The sequence below is a fragment of the Myxine glutinosa genome, chromosome 1 (genome assembly GCF_964187855.1).
Source record: "Myxine glutinosa chromosome 1, kmMyxGlut1.1, whole genome shotgun sequence".
Classification (NCBI taxonomy): domain Eukaryota; kingdom Metazoa; phylum Chordata; class Myxini; order Myxiniformes; family Myxinidae; genus Myxine; species Myxine glutinosa.
The window spans coordinates 280374182-280388410 of record NC_136261.1 but is presented as its reverse complement, the minus strand read 5'-3'; the positions used below and the strand labels follow the sequence as shown (position 1 = coordinate 280388410).

At 42.3% G+C, this 14229-nt stretch overlaps 1 protein-coding gene across 1 annotated transcript in view; it reads left to right on the top strand.

Annotated features, from left to right (window-relative positions):
* The window catches only part of LOC144892097 (uncharacterized), a gene marked incomplete at its 3' end in the record, with an annotated part of 40051 nt that extends 25830 nt beyond the window's left edge, over positions 1 to 14221 (top strand). Inside the window, exons 10-11 of the mRNA XM_078777275.1 lie at positions 1200 to 1447; positions 3749 to 14221. Of these exons, the coding sequence (XP_078633401.1) occupies positions 1200 to 1447; positions 3749 to 14221 (10721 nt within the window). The remainder of the gene's footprint in view (positions 1 to 1199; positions 1448 to 3748) is intronic.
* Between the last annotated feature and the right edge of the window lie 8 nt (positions 14222 to 14229).

Genomic DNA, 14229 nt, shown 5'->3' with positions numbered 1-14229 from the left:
AGTTTGGGAGAGAAGGGATGGAGGATTGGGAGGATGTAGGATTATGGGGGTTGAATAGAAAGGAAGGAGCAGAGAAAGGAGAGGGGAAAGAAAAATTCTCCCATGTTGGCGTACAAAATAAATAGATGACTCTAAGAGTGAAGGACAACCGGGTAGTGGAGACGTAAGGGACGGGAATATTGAATGGGATATGTATGAGATTTATCGTTGAGGTAGTAGGGTTTGGGGGGCGGGGGGGTTCCCCATGTAAACGTTGCTCAAAATAATTTACCATTTAAATCGGCATCCTGATCAGGAAAGAGAGTTAAACAAGTCAGGAAAAAACAGTTAAAAACTAGAACGGCACTTGGTAGAGTGCATATAACTGCTAGGCTATATTTCCACTGACTATAACGAACATTATATTTATATTTTATGAATATATTTCCACTGAACACATGAATATAACGGCTGGCCAGTTTATGTTTTGTATCCCACTGATAGGCCAGATCTAAATGCAGGCCTGAACCAAAATCTAATTGCTTGTTCTTGTCACCTCACCAACTCGTCGACCTTGTTTTGTTGAAAGCCGTTCACAACTTTTTGAAATATCATGCTATACACCGTTTTTGTGCCTGTCACTCAGTGGTTAGGAAACACTTGGAAATTAAAAAAAGATATTGTATTTGGATCTTTAACCAAAATCAAATCATTTCATCCTCATCACACAAACAACCTCTCCACCAAGCTGCATTGGAACCCGTCCACAACTTTGAGATATTGTGCTATATATCGTTTTTTTTATTTATTCCACCACCAATCTCCCAGTATGCCTACATATCGGTAAAAGGAGGAGGACAGTGTTTGGGAAGACGAATGGGGTGGATCAAAGGGGGGGAAGTGGGAGGGTGGGGAGAGGGATGTTGATCTTGGATGAGTCTTGTGTATGCAGCAGGTCAAAATTTAACATTTTCGTGTGTGCAATATGCGGAGGACCTCCTTTTGTGTTTTCTCCCTCACTCAATGTCCATACGAAATATTTTTACTCTATGATAAGATTGTGGAATAATAGTAATGGAAATTGTCATTTTGATTCTTTCACGGGTGCTTTTTATCTGACATGTTCAATCTCGAGTAATGAGACTTTCCAAACTTCTTTAGTCACCACACTTCTTTTCCTCTTATATCCAAAGACTTCATCCTAACCTTTTCTTCCCCAGGTTCTGGAAAGAAGCGCAAGTCACGAAAATCAAGTCCTGCTTCCATCCTTCATCCAATAAAGAGAAAGCGTGTGACATTTGGGGCCAACCTCAGCCCAGAATTGTTTGACAGGAGGCTGCCACCTCACTCTCCGATCCACCGTGGATCATCACCTGTCCCTTCACCTCGTCACAACCGCGCTGTTTCACTTTCTGGCATGGTCCGTCGCGGCCTGCTAAAATTTCCTACTTTGGCCGAACCTTTCACGGTAGGTTAATTTAAAATTTTGAGGATGGGGTTTTAATACTGCACTTTTTGTGACTTTGTCATTTACACCAACTTTATATTGAAGGGTTCTTCAAGGTTGATGTGGACTTATTCTACAATACCAGAGTTGGGGAGGTTGAAACTTCCCATTTTTCTTAACTAAGGTATTCCCCTGATAACTGAATACACATTGTTCCATCAATTTGACAATAGCTAGATGCCATTTGCATATAAATCTCAGTTAAGTACAAAGCCATCTAATAACACAGGCGTAGTCTTCATGATTAATAAATCTCATGCCAACCACTGTTCTTTGAGCGATACGAAGAGATGAAAATCACAAGATAACACCTCTCGACTGTATGGGAAATGATTCAGAATTCCCCAAAACATTCTTGTGTAAATAGTAGTGTGGTCATATTTGTCACATATTCATGTGTGACAGCAAACATTGTTGGGCAGTTAAAAGTGATGTTACGGACACACTTGGTCATTGTCTGTTTATTGCATACATTCCGTTTTATTTTTGAAAAATAATTTCAAACCCTTTCATTTATTGCTTGTGTGCACATGTTGGAGAATTTTAAACTTCAATGCCCATAAGCACGTCTTTTATCCATGGATATCGTACCATATATAATTTGAGAAGTGCCTATTTGTTTGTTTGTTCGATCTTTATCCATTCCTGCACTGCTGAGCGTAATGAGTTGAAAATGAGTGGTTGTACTTTTGGTGTGTAGTTGTCTCACCCCTTATAAAGGGAAGAGAGGAAGAATAACTATTGGTGTTTACGAGAGGTTTTAGACGATAAATAAATTAATAACCTTGGGGGTTCAGGGTGGGGGAGGGGCACGATGCAAATTCTCCATGTAAATGTGTATCGTGTAGCGCCGTTCCCATTGGGAGAAAGTATTGCAAGTCATAATAAAATACTCCAATTCCCTACATGAAAACCACAGACATCACAACCAACGTGGGGGAATTATCATGCTTTGTTTTACTTATATGTACTCCTAAAACATGGGCGCAATGACTTGAAAACTGGTGGTTGTATTCGGGGTGTTTACGGGAAGGTTATAGGTGATTTAAAAGAAAAGAAAAAACAAAGTTTTTTGTCTCCAAAGTGTCGTGCATTGGTCAAATATCAAAGGGACTCAATCAAGGGTCAAATGGGTGGTGAAAAGAGGGTTTGCATAGTGTTGGACATGGTGGTGTCGACATCTGCATCTCAAATGTCTTTCCAAGTTCAAATGTGGGAAACCAAGTTCAAATGCAACGTGCTGTATTAATTTGTCAGTTACTCTGTTTTGAACATAATATTTGTAAGGTACACTCTACATTGTCTAAAAAGGGTTCTTGCCATTCCTGTGGAAGTTCACTCGCATCTCCTAATGGCATGCTCCTGCATGTAAGAAATGTACACGTTAACAAACTCATCCACGTGTTTGAGATTACTTTTTAAAAATCAAGTAACCGATTGTTATTTAATCTTCCCAATGCACTTTCTTTTCATTAATTTCACGATCACAGATAAAACTGGAACGACACTCAAGACTGAAGTTTGTTTTGTATCCACTGATAGGCCGGATCTGGATTTGGACCTGAACCAAAATCTAATCGGCTTGTTCTTGTCACCAAAACAACTCATCCACCAAGTTTAATCATAACTCGTCCATAACTTTTTTTAATATCATGTTATATATCGCTTTTCGCTCGATCTCTCAATTGTGAAGAATCACTTAAACATTGAATAATTCTCGTATCAGAATCCATATTCAGATCTTTACCAAAATCGAATCTATTTGTCCTTGTCACACACACAAACGGTCCACCAGGTTTCGTCCAAATCCATCCACAACGTTTTGAGATATCTTGCTGTATATCGTCTTTGGCCCGATCTCCGAATGGTGAAGAATCACTTTAAAAATTTACTAGCCGCATCCGAATCCGCATCTTCACCAAAATCTAATAATTTTGTCCTTGTCACATGGCTACCTCTCTGCCAAATTTCGTCTGACTCCGTCTCCAACTTTTTGAGATATCTTGTTCACAAACAGACAGGGGTGAAAACATAACCTCCATCCACCTTCCGTGGTGGAGGTAGTCAGACTGGAGTTGGAATAAAAGAGGGATTGGAGATTATTTGGGGGAATGCTGTATGGATTGAGGGGTGGGGGCAATGGAAGGAGTCCATTGTGGCATTTTGTTTTTGTAAATTGTAGATATTCCCTGTTTGCTCTTTTTTGTTGTTGTTGGTGCAAACTGATGCATTTGCACTGTGCCTTCCCTCCCCCCTCCACAGAACTGTGAAGATGGCCCACCAAAATCTGATGACTGGAAACAGTCCCTGAAGTCTTCACGTTGCCCTGCTCAACCGAATGCAAATTTCACATCTTCGCCAAGCCGATCATCATTACCGAAGACGCCCACAATCTTCCAATCACCTAGAAACAATCCACCTAAAAGAACTAACTGTAGTTCATCGAGTTCCTTACAAAACCAGAGAAATGAGACCAAGACATACAGGACAGACATCGGAGAGAATAGTTTTATGTTTCAAGTTGATGTCCACACTACTACTTCAATATTTACTATGGCTGATCTTGGAGGTAGTGGGAGTGCCAAGTCTGGTCGTCATCCTGATACTCCGCGACCCAAAAACTCTGCTTATCCTGGAGAAAATAAACTACCACCACTCAAAACTCGCCGCAGATCAAAATTGACTGCTAAGTTGCATTCATTTGACTCCTCACCATCTCTCATGGAGCTATCCGTGACTCATTCATTACAACCTCCAACACCTTCTTCAGATTCGCTGTTACAAGAATTCATATCAACTGCACCCCAATGCTCTGAGGCTCAATTATGTTCATCATCAGCACGTATGGTCACTGGTAGCCAATTTCAAACCTCAAAGTCTCCATGCATGAACTTCAGGTCTGAGGCCTTGCATACCAGCTCAGTTGCACACTCACCCAAGGCCAACATGAATCTTGACTCTCCTAATTACAAGTCTCACAACCTTGATCCCCAAGTTGGCTTTGATACCTTCAGTAGCTCGAAAGCTGCAGTGGTAGATACCACAGGGTTAGATTGTGGGGCAGAGCCAGATCTCAACAAACAATCGGGCATTGTTAGCGAAGTATATGGCGTCGATATGAATTGTGCAGCCGGCTGTCATTCCGACACCCAGCGACCTATTCGCCAAGCTGGTGTGTCTACACCAGCTGAGGTTTGTCAGACATTAAACATAATTTCAAAACCATGTGAGATACAAACATCAGCTGAAGTTCAAAAGACCAGAATGATGATTCCAAAGCAACATCACGAGATGACAACACCTTTAACTGGTGTGAAAGACATCTTTGAAACACAGATTTTGATGCCATCTGATTTGTCTCAGACTAACAGCGTGAGTCCAAAACAACTGGAAACGTCAACACCAGCTGAAGTACGAAAGAAAGGGAGCAGGACTCGGACACAGCAACGTGAAATATCAACACCTTTGATTAATGGGAAAGAGAGCACTGACATGCAAAAGTCAATCCCAGCTCATCTTTGTCAGACTATAACCACGATTCAAAAACGGCAATGTGACTTGTCACCAACAGCCGAAGTTGGAAAGACCAGGAGAATAACTCCAAAACAGCAATGTGGCATGTCACCTCCAGCCGAAAGTCGAAAGACCAGAAGCATGAGTCCAAAACAGCAACGTGACATGTCACCACCAGCCAAAGGTCGAAAGACGAGGAGCATGGGTCCAAAACAGCAAAATGAGATGTCACCACTGCCCAAAGTTGGAAAGACCAAGGGCATGAGTCCAAAACAGCAGCGTCACTCAACACCTTTGATTGATGCAAAAGAAATGGATGACATGCAGAATGTAACATCACATGAAGTTCAGCATACCTGGAGCACGACTCCGATACAGCAAGATAACATTTCAACTCCTGTCACTGGTGTAAGAGAGATCTTTGAGACAGAGATGTCTCCAACTTCTGAAATTAGACAGACGAGGAGCAAGACTCCAAAGCAGCAAGATAACATTTCAACTCCTGTCACTGGTGTAAGAGAGATCTTTGAGACAGAGATGTCTCCAACTTCTGAAATTAGACAGACGAGGAGCAAGACTCCAAAGCAGCAGGATAACATTTCACCTCCTGTCACTGGTCCAAGAGAGAACTTTGAGACAGAGATGTCTCCAAGTGATTTTTGTCAGACCACGTGCACAACTCCAGAACGGCAATGTGATCTATCACCACTAGCTGAAGTCCGAAAGACCAAGAGCATGACTCCCAAACAGCAGCATGACTTTTCAACACCTTTGACTGGTGTAAAACAAATGTATGAGACTCAGGTATCAACACCAGATGAATTTCAAAATAACATGATCATGACTCGAAAACAGCAGCTTGACATGTCACCACCAGCTGAATTTCAAAAGACTAGGACAATGACTCCAAATCAGCAGGATAACATTTCGACTCCTGTCACTGGTGTAAGAAAGATATTTGAGACACAGATGTCTTCAACTTCTGAAATTAGACAGACCAGGAGCATGACTCCAAAACAACAGGATAACATTTCACCTCCTGTCACTGGTGTAAGAGAGAACTTTGAGACAGAGATGTCTCCAACTTCTGAAATTGGTCAGACCTGGAGCAAGTCTCCAAAACAACAGCACGAGATGTCAACACATTTAACTGGCGTGAAAGACATGTTTGAAACACATATTTTGACACCAACTGATTTTTCGCAGACTATGAGCGGGACACCAAAACAACAGGAAATGTCAACACCAGTCGAAGTTCGAACAACCAGGAGCAGGATTAGAAAAGAACAACAACAACAACAACAACAACACCATCCTGAGACACCAACACCAGCTCAAGTTCAAAAGAACAGGAATATGACTCCAAGACGGCAAGAAGACTCATCACCATTGACTTTTGTGAAACAGACATTTGAGATGCAGATGTCGACACCAGCTGAAGGTCGACAGACCAGGACCATAACTCCAAATCAGCCGGATAACATTTCAACCCCTTTGACTAGTGCAGAACAAATGTATGAGACTCAGGTATCAACACCAGAAAAAGTCGAAATTGCCAGGAGCATCACCACAAAACAGCAGCTTGACATTTGCACTCCTTTGACTGGTGTTAAAGAAATGTATCACATGCAACTTTTAACACCAGAGGAAGTCGAAAATACCAGCAGCAAGACTCCAAAACAGCAGCATTACTTTTCAACACCTTTGACGGGTGTAAAACAGATGTTTGAGACTCAGATATCAACACCAGATGAAGTCCAAAATACCATGAGCATGACTCCAAAACAGCAACTTGACATGTCACCATCAGCTGAATTACGAAAGACTTGGAGCATGACTTCAAATCAGCAGGATAACATTTCAACTCCTGTCACTGGTGTAAGGGAGAACTTTGGGACAGAGATGTCTCCAACTTCTGAAATTGGACAGACCAGGAGCAAGACTCCAAAACAACAGGATAACATTTCACCTACTGTCACTGGTGTAAGAGAGAACTTTGGGACAGAGATGTCTCCAACTTCTGAAATTAGACAGACCAGGAACATGACTCCAAAACAAACGGATAACATTTCACCTCCTGTCATTCGTATAAGAGAGAACTTTGAGACAGAGTGGTCGCCATCTTCTGAAATTGGACAGACCAGGAGCAAGACTCCAAAACAACAGCACGAGATGTCAACACATTTAACTGGTGTGAAAAATATGTTTGAAACGCATATTTTGACACCAACTGATTTTTCGCAGACTTTTAGCGGGACTCCAAAACAACGGGAAATGTCAACACCAGTCGAAGTTCGAACGACCAGGAGCAGGATTAGAAAACAACAACAACTTGAGACACCAACACCAGCCCAAGTTCGAAAGGACAAGAATATGACTCCAAGACAGCAACAAGACTCATCACCATTGACTTTTGTGAAAAAGACATTTGAGATGCAAATGTCAACATCAGCTGAAGGTCGACAGACCAGGAGCAAGACTCCCAAACAGCAGCATGAATTTTCAACACCTTTGACTGGTGTAAAACAAATGTATGAGACTGAGGAATCAACACCAGGCAGAGACCAAACTACCATGAGCATGACTCCAAAACAGCAGCAGGATATTACCACACCTATGACTGGTGTAAGAGAGATATTTGAGATGCAGATGTCTACACCAGCTGAAGTTGTACAGTCCAGGAGCATGACTCCAAAACAGCAGGATAACATTTCAACTCCTGTCACTGGTGTAAGAGAGATCTTTGAGACAGAGATGTCTCCAACTTCTGAAATTAGACAGACGAGGAGCAAGACTCCAAAGCAGCAGGATAACATTTCACCTCCTGTCACTGGTGCAAGAGAGAACTTTGAGACAGAGATGTCTCCAAGTGATTTTTGTCAGACCACGTGCACATCTCCAGAACGGCAATGTGATCTATCACCACTAGCTGAAGTCCGAAAGACCGAGGGCATTACTCCCAAACAGCAGCATGACTTTTCAACACCTTTGACTGGTGTAAAACAAATGTATGAGACCCAGGTATCAACACCAGATGAATTTCAAAATAACATGATCATGACTCGAAAACAGCAGCTTGACATGTCACCACCAGCTGAATTTCAAAAGACTAGGACAATGACTCCAAATCAGCAGGATAACATTTCGACTCCTGTCACTGGTGTACGAAAGATATTTGAGACACAGATGTCTTCAACTTCTGAAATTAGACAGACCAGGAGCATGACTCCAAAACAACAGGATGACATTTCACCTCCTGTCACTGGTGTAAGAGAGAACTTTGAGACAGAGATGTCTCCAACTTCTGAAATTAGTCAGACCTGGAGCAAGTCTCCAAAACAACAGCACGAGATGTCAGCACATTTAACTGGCGTGAAAGACATGCTTGAAACACATATTTTGACCCCAACTGATTTTTCGCAGACTATGAGCGGGACACCAAAACAACGGGAAATGTCAACACCAGTCGAAGTTCGAACAACCAGGAGCAGGATTAGAAAACAACAACAACAACAACAACAACACCATCCTGAGACACCAACACCAGCTCAAGTTCAAAAGAACAGGAATATGACTCCAAGACGGCAAGAAGACTCATCACCATTGACTTTTGTGAAACAGACATTTGAGATGCAGATGTCGACACCAGCTGAAGGTCGACAGACCAGGACCATAACTCCAAATCAGCCGGATAACGTTTCAACCCCTTTGACTAGTGCAGAACAAATGTATGAGACTCAGGTATCAACACCAGAAAAAGTCGAAATTGCCAGGAGCATCACCACAAAACAGCAGCTTGACATTTGCACTCCTTTGACTGGTGTTAAAGAAATGTATCACATGCAACTTTTAACACCAGAGGAAGTCGAAAATACCAGCAGCAAGACTCCAAAACAGCAGCATGACTTTTCAACACCTTTGACTGGTGTAAAACAGATGTATGAGACTCAGATATCAACACCAGATGAAGTCCAAAATACCATGAGCATGACTCCAAAACAGCAACTTGACATGTCACCATCAGCTGAATCACGAAAGACTTGGAGCATGACTTCAAATCAGCAGGATAACATTTCAACTCCTGTCACTGGTGTAAGGGAGAACTTTGGGACAGAGATGTCTCCAACTTCTGAAATTACACAGACCAGGAGCAAGACTCCAAAACAACAGGATAACATTTCACCTACTGTCACTGGTGTAAGAGAGAACTTTGGGACAGAGATGTCTCCAACTTCTGAAATTAGACAGACCAGGAACAAGACTCCAAAACAACAGCACGAGATGTCAACACATTTAACTGGTGTGAAAAATATGTTTGAAACGCATATTTTGACACGAACTGCTTTTTCGCAGACTATGAGTGGGACTCCAAAACAACCGGTAATGTCAACACCAGTCGAAGTTCGAACGACCAGGAGCGGGATTAGAAAACAACAACAACAACACCATCCTGAGACACCAACACCAGCTCAAGTTCAAAAGAACAGGAATATGACTCCAAGACGGCAACAAGACTCATCACCATTGACTTTTGTGAAACAGACATTTGAAATGCAGATGTCGACACCAGCTGAAGGTCGACAGACCAGGACCATAACTCCAAATCAGCCGGATAACATTTCAACCCCTTTGACTAGTGCAGAACAAATGTATGAGACTCAGGTATCAACACCAGAAAAAGTCGAAATTGCCAGGAGCATCACCACAAAACAGCAGCTTGACATTTGCACTCCTTTGACTGGTGTTAAAGAAATGTATCACATGCAACTTTTAACACCAGAGGAAGTCGAAAATACCAGCAGCAAGACTCCAAAACAACAGCATTACTTTTCAACACCTTTGACGGGTGTAAAACACATGTTTGAGACTCAGATATCAACACCAGATGAAGTCCAAAATACCATGAGCATGACTCCAAAACAGCAACTTGACATGTCACTATCAGCTGAATTACAAAAGACTTGGAGCATGACCTCAAATCAGCAGGATAACATTTCACCTCCTGTCACTGGTGTAAGGGAGAACTTTGAGACAGAGATGTCTCCAACTTCTGAAATTAGACAGACCAGGAGCAAGACTCCAAAACAACAGCACGAGATGTCAACACATTTAACTGGCGTGAAAGACATGTTTGAGACACATATTTTGACATCAACTGAATTTTTGCAGACTTTTAGCGGGACTCCAAAACAACGGGAAATGTCAACACCAGTCGAAGTTCGAACGACCAGGAGCAGGATTAGAAAACAACAACAACCTGAGACACCAACACTAGCCCAAGTTCGAAAGAACAAGAATATGACTCCAAGACAGCAACAAGACTCATCACCATTGACTTTTGTGAAACAGACATTTGAGATGCAAATGTCATCAGCTGAAGGTCGACAGACCAGGAGCAAGACTCCCAAACAGCAGCATGACTTTTCAACACCTTTGACTGGTGTCAAACAAATGTATGAGACTCAGGAATCAACACCAGGCAGAGACCAAAATACCACGAGCATAACTCCAAAACAGCAGCAGGATATTACCACACCTATGACTGGTGTAAGAGAGATATTTGAGATGCAGATGTCTACACCATCTGAAGTTGTACAGTCCAGGAGCAAGACTCCAAAACAGCAGGATAACATTTCACCTCCTGTCACTGGTGTAAGAGAGAACTTTGAGACAGAGATGTCTCCAACTTCTGAAATTAGACAGACCAGGAACAAGACTCCAAAACAACAGCACGAGATGTCAACACATTTAACTGGTGTGAAAGACATGTTTGAAACGCATATTTTGAGACGAACTGATTTTTCGCAGACTATGAGTGGGACTCCAAAACAACCGGTAGTGTCAACACCAGTCGAAGTTCGAACGACCAGGAGCAGGATTAGAAAACAACAACAACAACAACAACCAGAGACACCAACACCAGCGCAAGTTCGAAAGAACAGGAATATGACTCCAAAACAGCAGCATGACTTTTCAACACCTTTGACTGGTGTAAAACAGATGTGTGAGACTCAGATATCAACACCAGATGAAGTTCAAAATACCATGAGCATGACTCCAAATCAACAGGATAATATTTCAACTCCTGTCACTGGTGTAAGAGAGAACTTTGAGGCAGAGATGTCTCCAACTTCTGAAATTAGTCAGACCTGGAGCAAGTCTCCAAAACAACAGCACGAGATGTCAACACATTTAACTGGCGTGAAAGACATGTTTGAAACACATATTTTGACACCAACTGATTTTTCGCAGACTATGAGCGGGACACCAAAACAACGGGAAATGTCAACACCAGTCGAAGTTCGAACAACCAGGAGCAGGATAAGAAAACAACAACAACAACACCATCCTGAGACACCAACACCAGCTCAAGTTCAAAAGAACAGGCATATGACTCCAAGACGGCAACAAGACTCATCGCCATTGACTTTTGTGAAACAGACATTTGAAATGCAGATGTCGACACCAGCTGAAGGTCGACAGACCAGGACCATAACTCCAAATCAGCCGGATAAGATTTCACCCCCTTTGACTAGTGCAGAACAAATGGATGAGACTCAGGTATCAACACCAGAAAAAGTCGAAATTGCCAGGAGCATCACCACAAAACAGCAGCTTGACATTTGCACTCCTTTGACTGGTGTTAAAGAAATGTATCACATGCAACTTTTGACACCAGATGACGTCGAAAATACCAGCAGCAAGACTCCAAAACAACAGCATTACTTTTCAACACCTTTGACGGGTGTAAAACAGATGTTTGAGACTCAGATATCAACACCAGATGAAGTCCAAAATATCATGAGCATGACTCCAAAACAGCAACTTGACATGTCACCATCAGCTGAATTACAAAAGACTTGGAGCATGACCTCAAATCAGCAGGATAACATTTCAACTCCTGTCACTGGTGTAAGAGAGAACTTTGAGACTGAGATGTCTTCAACTTCTGAAATTAGACAGACCAGGAGCATGACTCCAAAACAACAGGATAACATTTCACCTCCTGTCACTGGTGTAAGGGAGAACTTTGAGACAGAGATGTCTCCAACTTCTGAAATTAGACAGACCAGGAGCAAGACTCCAAAACAACAGCACGAGATGTCAACACATTTAACTGGCATGAAAGACATGTTTGAGACACATATTTTGACATCAACTGAATTTTTGCAGACTTTTAGCGGGACTCCAAAACAACGGGAAATGTCAACACCAGTCGAAGTTCGAACGACCAGGAGCAGGATTAGAAAACAACAACAACCTGAGACACCAACACTAGCCCAAGTTCGAAAGAACAAGAACATGACTCCAAGACAGCAACAAGACTCATCACCATTGACTTTTGTGAAACAGACATTTGAGATGCAAATGTCATCAGCTGAAGGTCGACAGACCAGGAGCAAGACTCCCAAACAGCAGCATGACTTTTCAACACCTTTGACTGGTGTCAAACAAATGTATGAGACTCAGGAATCAACACCAGGCAGAGACCAAAATACCACGAGCGTGACTCCAAAACAGCAGCAGGATATTACCACACCTATGACTGGTGTAAGAGAGATATTTGAGATGCAGATGTCTACACCAGCTGAAGTTGTACAGTCCAGGAGCATGACTCCAAATCAACAGGATAATATTTCAACTCCTGTCACTAGTGTAAGAGAGAACTTTGAGGCAGAGATGTCTCCAACTTCTGAAATTAGTCAGACCTGGAGCAAGTCTCCAAAACAACAGCACGAGATGTCAACACATTTAACTGGCGTGAAAGACATGTTTGAAACACATATTTTGACACCAACTGATTTTTCGCAGACTATGAGCGGGACACCAAAACAACGGGAAATGTCAACAGCAGTCGAAGTTCGAACAACCAGGAGCAGGATAAGAAAACAACAACAACAACAACACCATCCTGAGACACCAACGCCAGCTCAAGTTCAAAAGAACAGGAATATGACTCCAAGACGGCAACAAGACTCATCACCATTGACTTTTGTGAAACAAACATTTGAAATGCAGATGTCGACACCAGCTGAAGGTCGACAGACCAGGACCATAACTCCAAATCAGCCGGATAACATTTCAACCCCTTTGACTAGTGCAGAACAAATGGATGAGACTCAGGTATCAACACCAGAAAAAGTCGAAATTGCCAGGAGCATCACCACAAAACAGCAGCTTGACATTTGCACTCCTTTGACTGGTGTTAAAGAAATGTATCACATGCAACTTTTGACACCAGATGACGTCGAAAATACCAGCAGCAAGACTCCAAAACAACAGCATTACTTTTCAACACCTTTGACGGGTGTAAAACAGATGTTTGAGACTCAGATATCAACACCAGATGAAGTCCAAAATATCATGAGCATGACTCCAAAACAGCAACTTGACATGTCACCATCAGCTGAATTACGAAAGACTTGGAGCATGACTTCAAATCAGCAGGATAACATTTCAACTCCTGTCACTGGTGTAAGGGAGAACTTTGGGACAGAGATGTCTCCAACTTCTGAAATTACACAGACCAGGAGCATGACTCCAAAACAACAGGATAACATTTCACCTACTGTCACTGGTGTAAGAGAGAACTTTGAGACTGAGATGTCTCCAACTTCTGAAATTAGACAGACCAGGAGCAAGACTCCAAAACAACAGCACGAGATGTCAACACATTTAACTGGCGTGAAAGACATGTTTGAGACACATATTTTGACATCAACTGAATTTTTGCAGACTTTTAGCGGGACTCTAAAACAACGGGAAATGTCAACACCAGTCGAAGTTCGAACGACCAGGAGCAGGATTAGAAAACAACAACAACAACCTGAGACACCAACACCAGCCCAAGTTCGAAAGAACAAGAATATGACTCCAAGACAGCAACAAGACTCATCACCATTGACTTTTGTGAAACAGACATTTGAGATGCAAATGTCATCAGTTGAAGGTCGACAGACCAGGAGCAAGACTTCCAAACAGCAGCATTACTTTTCAACACCTTTGACTGGTGTAAAACAAATGTATGAGACTCAGGAATCAACACCAGGCAGAGACCAAAATACCACGAGCATGACTCCAAAACAGCAGCAGGATATTACCACACCTATGACTGGTGTAAGAGAGATATTTGAGATGCAGATGTCTACACCAGCTGAAGTTGTACAGTCCAGGAGCATGACTCCAAAACAACAGGATAACATTTCACCTACTGTCACTGGTGTAAGAGA